At 36.9% G+C, this 18,971-nt stretch overlaps 3 protein-coding genes across 3 annotated transcripts in view; 2 read left to right on the forward strand and 1 right to left on the reverse strand.

The window, feature by feature from the left end:
- slc2a15a (solute carrier family 2 member 15a) overlaps positions 1–18,971 on the reverse strand; it is a 78,136-nt gene that overhangs the window by 28,137 nt on the left and 31,028 nt on the right. The window lies entirely within an intron of this gene.
- On the forward strand, positions 474–3,799 carry LOC144061774 (galactose-specific lectin nattectin-like). Its single transcript, XM_077582514.1, has 7 exons — positions 474–575; positions 739–801; positions 1,443–1,464; positions 2,210–2,295; positions 2,390–2,524; positions 3,283–3,391; positions 3,604–3,799. The coding sequence occupies exons 2-7, from the start codon at positions 739–741 to the stop codon at positions 3,672–3,674; spliced, it is 486 nt and encodes a 161-aa protein (XP_077438640.1). The 5' UTR covers positions 474–575; the 3' UTR covers positions 3,675–3,799.
- LOC144061722 (galactose-specific lectin nattectin-like) lies at positions 6,422–10,663 on the forward strand. Its single transcript, XM_077582444.1, has 6 exons — positions 6,422–6,484; positions 8,019–8,040; positions 8,863–8,948; positions 9,093–9,227; positions 10,270–10,378; positions 10,590–10,663. Exons 1-6 carry the CDS (start codon positions 6,422–6,424, stop codon positions 10,661–10,663), a joined length of 489 nt encoding a protein of 162 aa, XP_077438570.1.

The following is an 18,971-nucleotide window of genomic DNA, read 5'->3' on the forward strand; positions in this document are numbered from 1 at the left end:
ACCAACGTACAGTGCGCTCAGAGCAAGCTCCACCACACCCATTCACTCCCTTGGACCAACACCGCCCCCTGTGCCAAAGCGTGGCACTGCAACTCTCTATCCCCCATAGAGCTTAGCCTGTAACACTATGCTGGCGATGTAACCTGAATTTCGACTGATTTCACTGTTAAAGTCGATATTTATATCAAAATACTTTGTACAGTAATTAAAAAAAACAAACATATTTGCCTCGACCGGGAAACAATATTTTGTGTTTCCGCGCGGACATTCATTGCTAATAAATAATAGCTTTTTGAAACTAAGAACGTGTTGCAAGGGCAGAATATTAACCTTAACCACAAAGCCAACAAAAACAAAACAAACAAAACAAAGCCCATGACTACTTTCAGATATGCCTAACTAGGGAGTGTTTGACGAAGTTAATTTGTTGTTTTCAGTATGCGTCATCAGACGAGTGGTAATTATCAGTTCCTTCAGAAGTGTTAGGATCATCTCAGGGAAGTGCTGGCATTTTAAATAGCTGCTCTTTGCTGCCTTCAATTCATTTCCACAGCGCAAGCACCGCAAGCGCAAAGGTAAACACTTCATCATCATACTTTTCAAACTCTGTGTCATGTAAATGTAGATATTTTTATACAGTAAACATAAAATCTTAAATGGAAGTCTAAATTTAATTGAATGCTAATTGTTAAACGGTGAATGTGAATACAAATATACATCCATGATTGTATTCCACAGATGACGTTTGCTCCTCACTTCGTTTTGGTCTTGTGTGGCATCATCGGACTGTTCACTGGAACTGTTAAGTAAAAACGATGTCATATATTCACAACACCTCGATGGCTTGAGCAGAAGTTGACTGAAATTGACATTCTAGTATGTTGATTCCATATAAACAATGGACACTTAAATGAATCCTACTTCTCTTTGACCCCATATTAACTATTGTGTTTACCCCTGGAGAACCCACGGGGTCAAATTTGGCCCCTATAAATTCTGCTACTCGAATAACAAAGACATTTTTTTTTCCAGCAGTGATTTTGTCCCTGTGTTCTTGTTTCCATTGGCCAAAGTGTGTTTGTACATTCAAAGTCCAGTTTTAAAATGCAACAAATAAGACAAAAAAATATATATTGTTCAATGTAGCTATGTATTTGATTGATTATTTTCTTAAATTCTAAATAATTTACTGACAGTTTTTGTTATTCAGATTTTTCGAAACGATACCCCTAAATCCCAAAGGGTCAAATTTCGCCTTAATCCTAAATTAGGGAATAAAGGGTTAAAATTGAAAAAGCATATATTTTGGTGTTCAGTGAACTTATAGCAGTCATTTAATGTATAATTCATAATTTTCCAAAGAAGAAAAGGGTTCTTGGGTTCTCCAGGGTTACCATGAACAAATATTTACAAACGTGTCTTTCTTTCTTTCTTTTTCACAGCGGGCTTTTGCCATAAAGAGAGGTTGGTAACGATCTTGTATACATGTTTCAATTTATGGTTGAGAATTGTGAGACTTGGTGCAAGAGGTGGCATCGCGCTTGATTGATAACCAGTCAAACACAGGGCTGACTTTTGCAGACAGACAAACATTCACATTTACACTCAGCTATGTGTAAAATGTAGGTCGATACTGTAAGGAAGAACAGCTTTTTTTTCCCGCGTGTTTGTTGTCTTTCGGAGAGAGAGAATGTTCAGTATCTGAATACAGGCTGGAGATCGGTGAACAGTTCCTTCGAAGGTTTTATTTTTACAGAATATTCCGGACACAAGCGAGTTTACAGACAATGGCTGCAGCTTCTCGCAAGTGTCCCGATTACAGACACTTACAACCTTCTTATACTATCTTGAAGGGCGGTATCACAAAAGCCCCCACCAAACAGCCCACCTGGAGTTCACCGGACATGAGATAAGACTTTAAAAACATCATTGATTACAGACACTTGGCAGAAATTGCGATAACACTCACAAAGTTTTACTGAGGAAATAAGGAAAATTAAAACAGTGATGACTAAATGTGGGCAGAAGACCCTCTTCAGTACCATATACATTTTTTGGGAGGAGAAAATCACATGATTACATAGAGAACATACCGAACAGGACACCCACAAAAACAGTTGAAATTCACTCATTCTCAGAACATTCTTGCTGTAAGGCAATGAATCTTTTGCTGACCCCAACATGTTTTTGTTCTAAAATATGTTCTCAGATAAACATTGCCCAACGGGCTGGACTCAATTGGACAACCGCTGTTTAATCTTTCAAAGTGAGGAATTAAATTTCCGTCTTTCTGAGGTACAATATTCTCATCGTCTTTTTACAATTCATTTATTTTGCTCCTGTCGATTTTGTGATCTACTTTTTTTTACTCCTGTTTTCCTCCCACTAGATCGTCTGCAACATCCTTGGTGGAAACCTGGTTTCTATCCACAATCAACTGGAAAATGAGGTAGTCCGACATCTGATTTTTGCAGAACTTGGATCTTTTGAGCTCACTTGGATTGGACTGTATGACCGGATCGAGGTAAAATCAATTTATTTGTTTTAGCATGAAATTAATGTTTGGAGACTTTTGACACTCAAATCAGATTCTCACTTCAACGCTCAGTATAGCTTTTCTTTCAGTCATCTGCTCAAAACAATACTTTCATATTGTATGTCAAACTCTTCCTTGTCGTGGACTATATTGTACTTACGGTTTCCCTCAGAGGTCAATTAATGACTGTGAACTCAAATAAATGTATGATCGGCTCATAATCTTGAAATAAAAAAAATATTTATTATTCGCCATTCTGGTCGTTTACTTTCGCCTCGAACGCTTTCGGGTCCAAACTGGGGAAAAATAACTCGGATGCGTTTTTCTAAATGACTGCTTAGTAGATATTTAATTTTTTGGGGATTGATTTATTATTTGAATCATTAATATTAATTATTTTGGAGGGAAATATTAATGATATTTGAATATTCATTTTGTAAGTCAATTTATTCATTTCTTTCCAGCGTTCCTACTATTTTAAGTTAGGGGCTACTGTGCTCCTAGTAAAAAATATTAGCCCGGAGGCCTGCTGAGCCACTTTCATATCTTTCCTTCCTTCTCAGATTTTCTTTCCCCTCCTATCTTGTAGTTGAGGAACATAAAATCAAACATAATCAAAAATGTCAGGAGGCTATTACACGATGCTTAAAATAAAAGAGAAGTGAAACAGTCATTTGGTGAAAATCCTTCATGTCTTTGTCTGCCTGTCTTTATTTTAGGTTGAATAACAAAACTTTGTCTTTCAGGATGGAGACTATTTGTGGACAGATGGCACACCGGCTGATTTTTTTGACTGGGGTAATAACCGGCCAAGAATGAATACAAATCAAGACTGCGTAGAGATCAACTTTCAAAGTATGAAATTATGAATTATCATCCTTAATACTCATATTAGTGAAGTATGTTATCTATTCTGTGACCTTTTTATCTTTGATTTTTTGAGTTGTCTTCTAGTGTAGTAAGCTTGTATTGCATCTAGTGTTGATATGAAATTATGACAAATCAAATCTACAAGAATTTAGCAATATTGTAATTGAGATTTTGTGATGATTTCTATTTTCTTACAGGTGATTCCTGGAGTGATCGTCAGTGTGGTCGTCAACGACCTTTTGTCTGTGCCATGGATTTAAAACACTAAGAGAATCAGACACGCCATCATAGTTCCTTTGCAACGTGCTTTCCTCTATTGTCGTTGTTGTGATGACTCTTTGTAGGGAAGAATAACACACTGAAAGTGCACTATTAAAACCAACTTGGACTCTGAAAGAATGACTCACTTTCTTTGAGTATGTGTTTGTGTGTATTTTTTTTTTTTTAATGAACCTATCATTAAGATTTAGAAAATTGCACAATACGAGCACACATGCAGCAGTTATCAGTCATATAAGAATGTAACGCTGTGTACATAGAAAAGAAAACAAGCATCAATTATTGGGGGGTTAATCATAATAATAATAATACAGAGAGTCCTCGGGTTACAGACGAGTTCTGTTCCTCCTGTTAAATCCTCTTCCCCTGTCCAGTGAACTCTTAGCCGTTTTACAGAGACTGAACAGGCATGTTCTCTTTTCGTTGCGCACCCATTCACTTCCTTGGACCAACACCGCCCCCTGTGGCAAAGTGTGGCACTGCAACACTCTATCCCCCATAATACCACTCTTTAAAGGGCCAGGCTTAGCCTGTAACACTACGCTGGCGATGTAACCTGAATTTCGACTTAAGTTGGATTTCACTGTTAAAGTCGATATTTATATCAAAATACTTTGTACAGTAATTAAAAAAAAATAACATATTTGCCTCGACCGGGAAACAATATTTTGTGTTTCCGCGCGGACATTCATTGCTAATAAATAATAGCTTTTTGAAGCTAAGAACGTGTTGCAAGGGCAGAATATTAACCTTAACCACAAAGCACTTATAACAAGACAAAAATGTCAAAATTATTAGATCATTTTCAATTTTTTTTTGGTTTTTTTTTTTACAGTTTTTGTCAAAACTCTACACACAAGCAAATAAGACACAATACAGTCACATCTATGTGAAATTAAATCTCAGCTATGATAGCCTAACAATCCTTTGTCAAAATGTCATGATGACAAAATGTTGCATCATATGACTACGCTCTCAGATCAGCAGCACAACACGAGTCTACTTTTTAAAAAACACACCAGTCTTCATTCATTTTCACTTTTTTTTTTAAATTCACTTCCACAGAAGGCACTTTTTCACAACAACCAAAAGCTGAAATACTCAATGCAAAATCCTTACTTTACAGTATTGTATTTTCCAGTGGAGTCAATTCAGTAAAAAAATTAAAATTAAAATTAAAACAAACACAGGAAAACACAACTGTGTCTAAGTGGGTTTATGGATCCTGACGTCTGTTGGGGTCTGGCCACAAACAATGTCTTTTCTCTAGCTAAACATCGTATATATATATATATATATATATATATATATATATATATATATATATTAGAGCTGTCAAGCGATTACCTGTAACCTGTTGTAATAATGTGTCTGAAAGGAAAATTTAATAAAACAAACAAACAAAATATAGAATATTTGGTAAATTAAAGGTGGGATCTTGAGTTTTCACTTAGAAATAAACATTTCATAAACACTGAATGTATACACATGAAATACTTCTCAAGCTACACATTGTATATATAGTAGTGTGCATAAGAGCTCTAATGAGCGTCTGCAGGGACGTAACGGCACCGTTCTATTTTCAGCACCGCAGCATTACGTGAGCAAGTGCTACCTCATAAGGAGACACACAGGAAACGAACGAAACAAAACTTTCGTTCCCCCAGTATTTCTGACACTTCCTGACCGGAAAATGGCCACAAGAGCCGGGGGGACGATACCAGTATCGATATCCGTCGCTGAAGGGAAAATAACCATGGTTTGATATGTCCTCATGTAACCTCTTATATAAGGATATGTTGATGTCCTGAACTGTTGTACGAATCCAGGTGCCCAACAATTTGTGAAAAAAGGGCGGAATCAACCTGGGAACTCTTCCTTGTTTATACTACAGTTCTCCCTGCTTCGGAAACATGTTTTCGAGGGTATCTGGGAGAGGGCTTGGCCAGCACGGTTTCTCACGCTCACAACTTTTTGTTAACGAATAAAAGACGGAGCGGCACACGGTGTGGGTAGAGTCAGCTGTGGGATACGTACGATCGCCCAGCCGTTTTGCAGCTCGTTCTACCCGGACCGTCGGCTCTCCGGTCTCGTGTCAAGGTAAGCGCTGATGATGATCATATTATGCTGCTTAGCGTTGGAGTGTGTTGATTGCTGTGTGCGGTGAATAAAAGGCACATTTGTTCTAGCACAGTATATCAGTCTCTGTGTATTCATTGTTACCGCCGATCACTCACGATCCTGCATAAAAATATAAAAGTGAAGTAGTGTTTTCCATAAAACAGTCGCGAGTACAGATACCATAAAATGTGGCCTGGTATTGGCTCACCCATCCCTAATAATAACAAATGGACCTCCTGAGGTCATGTGGAAATGAGTGATTGACGTGTGAAAGGCACATGAATCCATTTAGTTACACAAACAAACAAAAAATAAATCAGCATGATTTCTTTTAGACGCGCCTTCGTTTTGATTGTGTAGGTGAAGGACGGTGCAGCACCTAAATACCAGGTGAGGAATCTATACTGTACATATTTTCAGCATGCATCATCAGTTGCCTGAATATATAAGACCATTCAAATGGGTGTCGGAATGCTGGTCTTCTCTCCTCACTTCATTTGCTCAGCTAAGGCATCGCAGCAACAACGGTAGCCTTACATTTCACAGATTTTTTTTATATATATATCCAAACCTGTACATCCAATACTCTAATATGTATATTTTCTCATTCCACAGATGGCACTTGTTAATCACTTGCTCTTGCTCTTGTGTGTAATGAGTGGACTGTTCACCAAAACTGTAAGTAAAAATGTATTTCAAATGAGCCTTCAAAATTGGGAAAAATTCTGGGAAGAATGATATTCCTTCCAGCATCTTTCTTATGCCTACACGCACACTAACTACATGTTTAATACATGGAAATATATTGATTTGGCTGAAATATATCCCACCGGGTCACCGTTTTCATGCTGCGACACTCAAGCGCTTAAACAGCCACAACTTGCGAAGCCCCTTGTCTCTCACCCTGGCAGTCACAACTGAATTGCTTTTCTTCTTTTTTCCCCCCTCGCTATTCTACCTCTTTTCTCTGTGTCCATGGGTTAGTATTGTCCATGCCCAATAATTAATTAGAAAACTGAAATGGTAAAAAAAAAGAAAACAGTTTAACACTAACCCTCCACAACTGAGTCCTAAGTAGTTTTCAGTTATTTTAGTTTTCAGAGATTCATTTCATTTTTTTTCTTTTCTTATTTTTTTCTGTTTCTTTTTTCTGGAGCGCTCAGTATTGTTCATTCGGTAATTTTACCGATTTGACATGTCATCATCTCATTGCTCTCTTTTTTTAATTAATTAATTTATTTATTTTTTGATAAATTTTTATTTTGTATGTGGGTGAGTATGTGTGTGCCCCCGGGCCATGGATGGAGCCCCCGGCCCAGGGGAGGGGGAAAGGACGGGGGAAGGAGCAATTCATTTCAAACTTATAGTATATTTTAAAACAAATTTCTGAATTTACTTAACAGTGTTTTGTAATTTGACACATATATATATATATATATATATATATATATATAATAACTTTAAAAGGACATTTAAATAGGCTGTATGTATAGCTGCGGTGTTTTTTTTATTATTATCAGGTATTGTTTGAGATGTGATATAGTGTCATGTATTTATTGCTAAGCACTTGGTCACAAATCAAACAGATTCTCTCTCTCTCTCTCTCTCTCTCTCTCTCTCTCTCTCTCTCTCTCTCTCTCTCTCTCTCTCTCTCTCTCTCTCTCTCTCTCTCTCTCTCTCTCTCTCTCTCTCTCTCTCTCTCTCTCTCTCTCTCTCCTCTCTCTCTCTCTCTCTCTCTCTCTCTCTCTCTCTCTCTCTCTCTCTCTCTCTCTCTCTCTCTCTCTCTCCTCTCTCATTCTCTTGCGTTGAATCAATTCTAAATGTGCAGCACTGTAGTGCTGTCTTAGCTTCGGACAAAGGAACCAAGACGAGCGTTGAGTTATCAAAAAATTCTTTATTTTAAAGCCACTCGTTACTGTCAGCCTTAATTATGGTCATTTTCCAATCCTTCGTTTTCCAGTTCAGCGCTAAAATGTCTCCGGTCAACGTGTAATGTATTCTAAAAAATACAGCAAGATGTTAGTGGAGCTAATAGACTTAGTCGGCATTGTGTCATCTCTAGTAGTAGCTTTGACAAAAAGTTTTAACCAAAAAATTGTAACGCAATTCATCTTTAAAAAATGATTTCCAAAGTTGTCAGCCTACTCCACCCTGTATTATTATTTGATATATTTGCTGTCTAATTTATACAGTTGTCCTTTCTTTCTCACAGTGGACTTACACCATGTACAGAGGTTGGTAACTATCTTGTATAACACTGCATTTGTAGCTCATTCACTGCCATTGACGGCTATAAACGGAAACATTTCATTTGAACTATTTCTACTAATTTAACATTTTTTTCCCACTTTTATTAACAAGAGTATGAAAACCTAAGAAAAAAATGATTGTACATTTAGAACGGATACAATTTGTGATCAATCGTGAGTTAACTAGTGATGTCATGCGATTACTTAACGCCCCTAATTTTTAATAATCTTTTCCTTAAAAAATATATACAGTATATATTATTTTTATTATTTATTTATTTTTCATATAATTTTTTCTTTAAAAAAATAGTTTTTTCGCATGACTTCTCTCGTTAACTCACAATCAAAATGTTTATTTGTTAGGTTTAGGTTTTCATACTCTTGTTAACAAAAGTGGAAAAAAAATTAACTAATCGAAATTGTTCAAATGAATCATTTAACCACTGGATATTTTTTTGTTAGCAGATTATGTTGAACATTTCGGATCTAAAACAATTTCACATATTTTTTTTCTCATCTTTTTGATGAAAAACAACTTCACACACAATTACAAGTATATCAACAAGTGCTAGTAAGATAGTAAGTTAGTCAGCATTAGTTAGGGGTGGGTCATTGTGTGTCACATGAATAAAACTTTGAGTTCACAATTGAGCACCGACCGGCTCTTATCTTCGTATGAGCCAACATGCAGAATCGAGACGACACAGAAAGAGCGCAGTCAAAATTCAAACTCTGAAAGTTCTTGATGTAACTCCTAATCAGTCTTCTGCTGTCCTCAACATGTCTTTGTTGTCAAATATGTTGCAGATCACTATTGCCCGACAGGCTGGACTCGGCTGAACTCCCGCTGTTTGCTTTATGTAGATGAGGCGTTGATTTTTTCTCGTGCCGAGGTACACACTATTTGATGACCAACCACACATCAGTAGTCGATTGCACGTGAACTGAAACGTAAAAAAAAAAAAAAAACTTTTTTCCCCCTGTTGACTTTCTAATGTACTTTTTTTACCGCTGTTTCTTTTTTTTTAACCAAATAGGTAGTCTGCAACCTTCTTGGTGGAAATCTGGTTTCAATCCACAATACGCTGGAGAATGAAGTAGTTCAACACTTGATTCTGTTAAGGGCTGGATCTTTGAGGCGCTCTTGGATTGGCCTCCATGACACCGTCCAGGTAAAATATTTGCTAATACACACACCGTAACTAACTCAGCTGTGCTTTGTGCTCCGGGTTTTTTTTTTTCCACCGATAATTTAGGCACTGAATCTCCACTCAGTATCCCTTCATTTTCATCTATGTCATCTAGTTTTTCCCACCCAAAAACGTACCCAGCTCTTCCCGTACCACCATCATGACAATATTAAAATACAGTAGCGTAGTGTGTTCGTGAGTTAACTCATTAACTGCCATTGACGGCTATTGACGTCAAAAATAAATTTTAACTATTTCTATTAGTTTAACATTTTTTTCCACTTGTGTAAGAGTATGAAAACCTAGAATTTTTTTGATTGTACATTTAGAACAGATTTATGATTAATCGTGAGTTAACTATTGAAGTCATGCGATTCATTACAATTAAAAATTTAATCACCTGACACGATTAAAGAAAAGAAAAGATTATTAAAAATTAGGAGCGTCAGGCGATTCAATTTTTTATCGTAATTAATTGCATGACTTCACGAATTACCTCACGATTAATTAAAAAAAAATTCTAAATGTACAATAAAAAATTCTGTTTTCATATTCTTGTTAACAAAAATGGGAAAAATGTTAAACTAATAGAAATAGTTAAAATGCATATTTGACGTCTATAACCGTCAATAGCAGTGAATGAGTTAACATAACGAGGCAATTCATAATTAATATTAGTTAGTATTATTGTACGAAATGCGATACATGCTTACAGTTTGCATTACACAAACAGTGGATACAAAAATATAAAATAGCAGTACTTCAGGGTATCCAAAAGATTATGCCAAATAATTTGTTTAAAAATTAATTAATTTCAATCAGAGTCTCTAAATGTTGAAATATATTTAAGTACAGGAAATGTTCGTACATAATGTGCTGTGTATTAACAGTGTACAAAAACATTCAAAGTCTATGAAATAATAATAATTAATAATAATAATTAGGATTACACTTAACAAGACCAAGGGAGACACACAAGTAAAAACAGAACCCAAAGATGACAAAATGTGACTTTCCCTAACAGGATGGAGACTTCACATGGACAGATGGTTCACCCTTTGATTTCGAAGACTGGGCTACTAACCGGCCAAGAGTGGATACAAATCAAGACTGTGCAGTAATCAACTTTAATGGTATGGTTGCACTTTCATCAACCTTAATGATTCAAATCAAATTCATTTTGATTTATGTAGCACCTTTCATGATCACTGCATAAGGTTTTCTCTTCTTTTAAATCTTTATTTTTTATTTTTCTGCTACTTGTTTATATGTTCAATAAACAAACAAACAATAGAATTTGGTTATAGGATACCTAACACTTTGTTAATCTGTCTTTACCTACAGGTGGATTCTGGAATGATATACCATGCAATACTCAAAGACGTTTTGTTTGTGAGAAATACTTGAAACGTCATTAACAGAATCCGACTTCCAATCCCATATTCTATGGTAATATGTGTCCCACTGTTTTTGATGACTCTCAGTGCTCTCACTATTGAATATTTTTGGAATCGATTAATCTATTGATTAATCGTCAAATCGGATTCATTTAAATTTTGCATTAAAGTGCAATACAAAAAGCTGTTTTTTTGTTTGCAAATGTCTTATTTTGATTATACACAGAAGATAATCAGGCTTCTTTCATGAAGGACTACAGAAATCAAAGATTAAGTATTGTTGATTTGCTGAAATCAGAGGATTTGGAGAATTTTAAATTAAAAAAATGGCTCCAAGGCTGTAAGTCGATTCATAAAAAAGTTGTCGATTATTGTAATAATCGATTACTAGTGGATTAATTGATGAATTTTGACAGCCCTCCTCTTAGTGTAAAACAACGGCTCACAATTGCTCAGTTGTTATTCATGAGTCAAACGTAAAAGGAGACTCCAATTAATAAAGAATTATCTTTGAGCATGTGTTTGAGTGTATTTGTTTTTCTCTTCATTCTTTTTCTTTCAAATTAACTTTTATTGGTTTCACAAGAGACTCCCCAGGTAAGTTCAACAGGTTTAACAGGGTTAAAGCATAAATCTGTCAAAACATGTGACCGTTTAACGTTGTACACGCTTTCATAAAAAAATTCCACGCGTGGACAACTTTTTACTCCCTTTAAAATTACATTGTGTAACTTGTCCTTTTTTTTTTTTCTGGACTAAAGCGTAACTGCAGTCTCTGTGTCAAGCTTGTACATAGTGTCACTCCTAAGATCACTTCCAGTCCACTATTTGTTTTTTTAAAAACTTCTACTATAATATAATAATAATATATTGTCATCTGTCATGTCCACACCTTGAGCTGTTTATCACTAAGACATTAAAAGTATGAAGAAACAGCGGTGTTTTCTTAGGGTTAGCTAACATCAACCAATAGTGTAGGCGTGCGAGAGGTTTTTTTTTTTGCGTACGGCAAGTGAGGAGGGACATACTACGTTAGTGTCCGCAACTAAAGATCCATTTGAAAAAAGAAACCACCAAAATGAGGTTGAATTTTGCTTTCCTTTTGTTCTTTTTCATTCTACTGCAGACGCCATTCAAAGTTTGCAAGTGATATGTCAGCGCAGCCGCCATATTGGATGTGGCGATTGTATTCGCAAATAATGAGTAAGATTTAGTTAAAATACTTGCTATGATAATAGTCACTATTATAATACTTGTTGTTTTGACAAGTTACCAATAAGTAAAAACGACATACTGTATAGTGGTGTTAAAATGAACTCAGTAAAAGTAAAAAAGTTGTCTGTGAAATAAAATCTAAAACTCAAGCAAAATGACAATAAGATGGGGGCTTTAGGACCCTGATGCGGGAAGGCAGAGCAAGGAGGCAGAGGTGCAGTCCAAAAAGAGGTTTTAATTTCTAATCAAAAAAAAGCTAACTACAAAATAAACTGAACTAACAAAACATGAAGCTAAACATGACAAAACAACTAAGGCGAGACTAACAACATGACATGGATCCTGATAAGGCAAAGAGGTCATCGTGACGTGGCGAAAGACTTACGACAGTGGCAACAGCAAAAATGAACCGACACAGACAGGGGGGAGACAACCGACTAAATACACCAACACTAATGACATAACAAGACACACCTGGCTGAGGGCATTGGATGACACATGAGGGTAATGGGGACACAGGTGGAAACAATCAGGAGTCAGGGTTGACACACACGCCACACGAGGAAGGGCAAGTGACCAGAAACGAGAGGAGTCAGACTTTTCACAATAAAACAGGAAATGGCAAGACAAGGGGAAAACATGACAGGGAGTAAACAAGACTGAAAATAAACATGACACAAAACAAGTCATCACCCACAAAAGAACGGTATGACAATCCAATTACAAAAACAAAAGAAAATTGGCATAATTGATCTGAGACACACCTTTGCTTTGAGGCCGTTAATGGTTGGAATGATTATTGTTTTAGGCATGTGTCATTTCAATTCATATGTGGTTGCTCTTTGTATTCACTCAGGCAAACGTAAACATTTCACAGATTGAGTTTCCCTGCTCCAACGCACCTGTTTCCAACAGGTTCATTATCAGGCTTATGCAGAGCTTCCTGATGAGCTTCAGGTGACGTGCGAGAAGGTGACCCCCCCCCCCCCCCCACGCAAAATTTGACGGAGATAGTTTGTGCTGGTTTGTGCCGTAAAAAGTTTTGTTTGTGCTATTACTGTTTTGCAGTTATTACAAAAAAAATATTATTTACAATTAAATGTTTTAATCGTAATTAATCGCATGACTTCACTAGTTAACTCGCGATTAATCATACATTTTATATCTGTTCTAATAGTACCCCCCCCCCCAAAATTTTAGTTTTTCATATTCTTGTTAACAAAAGTGTGTGTGTGGTGGTGGGGGGGGGGGATTGTTAAATAGAAATAGTTAAAATTAAATTTTGACATTTATAGCCGTCAATGGCAGTGAATGAATTTAAAAAAGAAAAGAAAAGAAACGATTATTAAAAATTAGGGGGGACAGGTGATTAAAATTTTTATCGTAATTAATCGCATGACTTCACTACTTAACTCATGATTAATCACAAATTTTATATCTGTTCTAGATGTACAATAAAAAAATTCTAGGTTTTCATACTCTTGTTAACAAAAGTGGAGAAAAATATTGAACTAATAGAAATAGTTCAAATGAATGTTTGACGTTTATAGCCGTCAATGGCAGTGGATGTGTTAAAATGTTGAAACACAATTCGTAAGTCTGGTTTTCATTAACTTATTACATATGCTTTGTCTTTCATACCGACAGTTTTGTCCACGTTAATGATTGCGAGTACTTAATCAACACATTTCTACAAGTCATTCCTTCATTTTCGATGCTGTTTGCACGTAGCTTAAAATTGTTTTAGATCTTTTAGAGTTAAGCTCTCCTGTGATCTGCTCCGGGCTCTCACGGCACCTCCCCTTTCCTGCTGGGCCAGTTCTCAGGCAGGCTGGGATGAACCATTTTCTATTGGAAGCACCTGCCTTACTTAATAATCATGTCTCTCTCTCTCAGGTATTTTTCCGTAGTTTGTCTCTTTCTGGTTTTGTTTGTTTGTTTAATTGGCTTCCAAGACACGGACATTCTTGCGTGTTCTGTACTTTCGGCTAATTATTGGTTGCGATGCGCATTTATCATTTATGAATTTGAGGTGACGAATCTGGTCTTATTTTTAAACCAAGTTAGCTAGTTACCCCGGCCGCGCTAGCTACTAGCGCTAGCATGTTACAACACCAACAACATTGTTGATTCATCACTTATTTTCGTACACTTTAACAATAATTTCAACTTTTGGGCCGCTGGGCAAGGAAAATAAGAGACCTTAAGGAGGGTATTTGGTATCAAAATTGAACATCTTGACCACCAGATCTATTTTTAGCCAGAGCTAGCCGCGGCTAGCGGCTCACATATATCACGATCGCATTACGGTAAAAGCATAATCCTCAGCATTTGCTTGTGTTAGGGATGGATGCATATTACGACATTCAGCTTGTATTTTTATTTTTTTGGGAGGAGCTAAGGACATTTTAATTGAATGAGTCAAACAAGCAACTGTTTGGTGGGTACAACAGGTTCGATGTACCTTTTGCTGTGCAATGAAAGCATATTCAATTTAGATAGAAAGACAAACAAAGATAGAATTGTGATTATTAAAAACATTTCCATTATGATATAATAACAATAATTATAATTAGTAATAATTCGTTGAGAATGTCATGTTTTCATACTTTCACTTTTAACTTACCAAAACACGACATTACAAAACGTAATTGTAGACGTGTTTGTACAGTGTTTAATTACAGATTTGGAAACAGGTGTGTCAGACTCACAGCTGCATGCCGATCTACTAATTAGCAGCTGCCTCCACCGTGCAGGCAGATCTAATGCTGTCAATGTGTTCATCGCATTGTGCAATCCAGAAAATCTGAGTTTGAGTTTTTGATAGTCAATTCTGTCTTGTCTCCATTTTCATTCATTATATACACTGTACAGACCAAGATACCCAATATGGATACGTTTCAATGAAGAGTACCGATTTTATTTATATTTTTTGTGTGCATCTGGCAACAGAGAATTTTCACGCTTCACTTTTTCATCCACGGGTAAACGCAATATAAATAAATATAGTTACATATGAAAAACAACACTGCATTATATCGGTACAGCTTTACAATGACATTGGTTGTACATTTGACTGTCATGTCTGGGAAGATCTGGCTTTGGTTGAGGGCGCTGAGTGGGTTCCCGCCCTTCCGCGGGTTAACCAATCCGGGCACTCAGCCACTTGTGCCTGGCCCCAGGTGTGACTAGTGTGGGTGTATTTAATTCCCGGGTGGTGATCAGTCGGCGTGGGATCATTGCCGCTTGTCACGGTCACCCCCGGAGTTCGTTCTGTCATTTTGATTTTGATTTTGATTTTGTACAATAAAATACGTCAGTCTAACCCGCACTCCTGCCGTGGTTCTCTTGCCTCCCTGCACTTTGGGTCCTCTACTCCACACGCCGACAGACTCAACTCCGCTCCGTGGCCGGACCGTGACATTGACATAACACGGCAGTTTTGATTGACGGTTAAAACTGCAACGTTGCAACGCCGTTCACTGGCGATTACAAATTTCCAATCACAGAAAAGGAAGGAAAAACAAAAACATATGAATCGTGGCGGCGTCCGTTGTACAGTCATTTAAAAGGAACGCATACAGGCTTTCCAATGGTAGGTATTAAAGCATTCTTTCAACCCGAAAACACAAATCAAAGAACTCTTTGTTTTATTCACTTTATAGACTCTCCAAATGGATGTGGGTTCGTTGCCTTGCTCAATCAAGGACATTGCTTTCAAACCAAACTGGCACCTGTCCAGAGTACTGTAAACAACACCAATTTGTATAACAGGGCTGAAACGGTTAATGTCCAGGCCTTGATTAAAAAAAAAAAAAAGAAAAAAGATCCGAATAGGCAGGGTAGAAAAGTGAACAAGCAGGTTGTTCACATGCGCATGACTGAACATGTGCATCAATGAGTGTTGATCATGATCACGATTGCTGCGGCAATTCTAGGATCAGAAGTTTAGGGGTGCCAAAAAGACATTTAGGGGGTCCTAGTTTGTCGTTTGTCATGGTTTGGGGGTACTTCCTGCTCCAAAAGTTGCGTGGGATGTCAGTGAGTAAATCGAATCTAATAAAAGTTAAGCAAAGGAGGAAATGACTGTAATTGTAAAATGTAAACATATCCTAACCCTGATTTATGGGGAAGGGTACTCGTTTGGATACAACAGCTCCTCTGCATACGCATTGACAGTATGCATGTTTCTGGAGTAAAGCAGCTCCCCACAGTTTACAGTGAGAACAAAAATGGACCTTGGACTTGAAATTTTCTTTTAAATTAAACACACAACATATAAAATATATTAACTCATTCACTGCCATTGACGGTTATAGACGTCAAATATTAATTTTTACTATATTATAAAAAATAAATAATTTTTTATTAAGAAGAGTATGAAAACCTAAAATTGTTCATTGTACATTTAGAACAGATATAAAATTTGTGATTAATCATGAGTTAACTCGTGAAGTCATGCGATTAATTACGGTAAACATTTTAATCACCTGCCCCCCTAATTTTTAATAATCTTTTTTTTTCTTTTTTAAAATTAATTCACTGCCATTGACGGCTATTTTAATCGCCTGACGCTCCTAATTTTTAATCATCTTTTCTTCTTTTTTTTTTAAATCGTGTCAGGTGATTAAATTTTTTAAATAATTATAAATTATAAAATTATAAATATAAAGTAATTAATTATTGACTTCAATAGCTAACTCACGATTAATCATGAATTATATATCTGTTCTAAATGTACAATAAAAAAAATTCTAGGTTTCCATACTCTTGTTAACAAAAGTGGAAAAAATGTTAAACTAATAGAAATATGCTTTGTCTTTCATACCGACAGTTTTGTCCACGTTAATGATTGCGAGTACTTAATCAACACATTTCTACAAGTCATTCCTTCATTTTCGATGCTGTTTGCACGTAGCTTAAAATTGTTTTAGATCTTTTAGAGTTAAGCTCTCCTGTGATCTGCTCCGGGCTCTCACGGCACCTCCCCTTTCCTGCTGGGCCAGTTCTCAGGCAGGCTGGGATGAACCATTTTCTATTGGAAGCACCTGCCTTACTTAATAATCATGTCTCTCTCTCTCAGGTATTTTTCCGTAGTTTGTCTCTTTCTGGTTTTGTTTGTTTGTTTAATTGGCTTCCAAGACACGGACATTCTTGCGTGTTCTGTACTTTCGGCTAATTATTGGTTGCGATGCGCATTTATCATTTATGAATTTGAGGTGACGAATCTGGTCTTATTTTTAAACCAAGTTAGCTAGTTACCCCGGCCGCGCTAGCTACTAGCGCTAGCATGTTACAACACCAACAACATTGTTGATTCATCACTTATTTTCGTACACTTTAACAATAATTTCAACTTTTGGGCCGCTGGGCAAGGAAAATAAGAGACCTTAAGGAGGGTATTTGGTATCAAAATTGAACATCTTGACCACCAGATCTATTTTTAGCCAGAGCTAGCCGCGGCTAGCGGCTCACATATATCACGATCGCATTACGGTAAAAGCATAATCCTCAGCATTTGCTTGTGTTAGGGATGGATGCATATTACGACATTCAGCTTGTATTTTTATTTTTTTGGGAGGAGCTAAGGACATTTTAATTGAATGAGTCAAACAAGCAACTGTTTGGTGGGTACAACAGGTTCGATGTACCTTTTGCTGTGCAATGAAAGCATATTCAATTTAGATAGAAAGACAAACAAAGATAGAATTGTGATTATTAAAAACATTTCCATTATGATATAATAACAATAATTAGAATTAGTAATAATTTGTTGAGAATGTCATGTTTTCATTCTTTCACTTTTAACTTACCAAAACACGACATTACAAAACGTAATTGTAGACGTGTTTGTACAGTGTTTAATTACAGATTTGGAAACAGGTGTGTCAGACTCACAGCTGCATGCCGATCTACTAATTAGCAGCTGCCTCCACCGTGCAGGCAGATCTAATGCTGTCAATGTGTTCATCGCATTGTGCAATCCAGAAAATCTGAGTTTGAGTTTTTGATAGTCAATTCTGTCTTGTCTCCATTTTCATTCATTATATACACTGTACAGACCAAGATACCCAATATGGGTACGTTTCAATGAAGAGTACCGATTTTATTTATATTTTTTGTGTGCATCTGGCAACAGAGAATTTTCACGCTTCACTTTTTCATCCACGGGTAAACGCAATATAAATAAATATAGTTACATATGAAAAACAACACTGTATTATATCGGTACAGCTTTACAATGACATTGGTTGTACATTTGACTGTCATGTCTGGGAAGATCTGGCTTTGGTTGAGGGCGCTGAGTGGGTTCCCGCCCTTCCGCGGGTTAACCAATCCGGGCACTCAGCCACTTGTGCCTGGCCCCAGGTGTGACTAGTGTGGGTGTATTTAATTCCCGGGTGGTGATCAGTCGGCGTGGGATCATTGCCGCTTGTCACGGTCACCGGTTATTTTGATTTTGATTTTGTACAATAAAATACGTCAGTCTAACCCGCACTCCTGCCGTGGTTCTCTTGCCTCCCTGCACTTTGGGTCCTCTACTCCACACGCCGACAGACTCAACTCCGCTCCGTGGCCGGACCGTGACATTGACATAACACGGCAGTTTTGATTGACGGTTAAAACTGCAACGTTGCAACGCCGTTCACTGGCGATTACAAATTTCCAATCACAGAAAAGGAAGGAAAAACAACAACATATGAATCGTGGCGGCGTCCGTTGTACAGTCATTTAAAAGGAACGCATACAGGCTTTCCAATGGTAGGTATTAAAGCATTCTTTCAACCCGAATACACAAATCAAAGAACTCTTTGTTTTATTCACTTTATAGACTCTCCAAATGGCTGTGGGTTCGTTGCCTTGCTCAATCAAGGACATTGCTTTCAAACCAAACTGGCACCTGTCCAGAGTACTGTAAACAACACCAATTTGTATAACAGGGCTGAAACGGTTCCTGTTCCAGACCTTATGGACTGCTGCCACCTGCCTCCAGCCTACAATAAAGTGACTTTAAAATGTGTGGGATTCTTCACTGTCATGTAATAATGGATGTTTATGTCAATTGTTTTAATAATCGATTAATTAGTCATTTTTTTTCTGATGAATCATATAC

This window comes from Vanacampus margaritifer, chromosome 12 (genome assembly GCF_051991255.1).
Source record: "Vanacampus margaritifer isolate UIUO_Vmar chromosome 12, RoL_Vmar_1.0, whole genome shotgun sequence".
NCBI lineage: Eukaryota > Metazoa > Chordata > Actinopteri > Syngnathiformes > Syngnathidae > Vanacampus > Vanacampus margaritifer.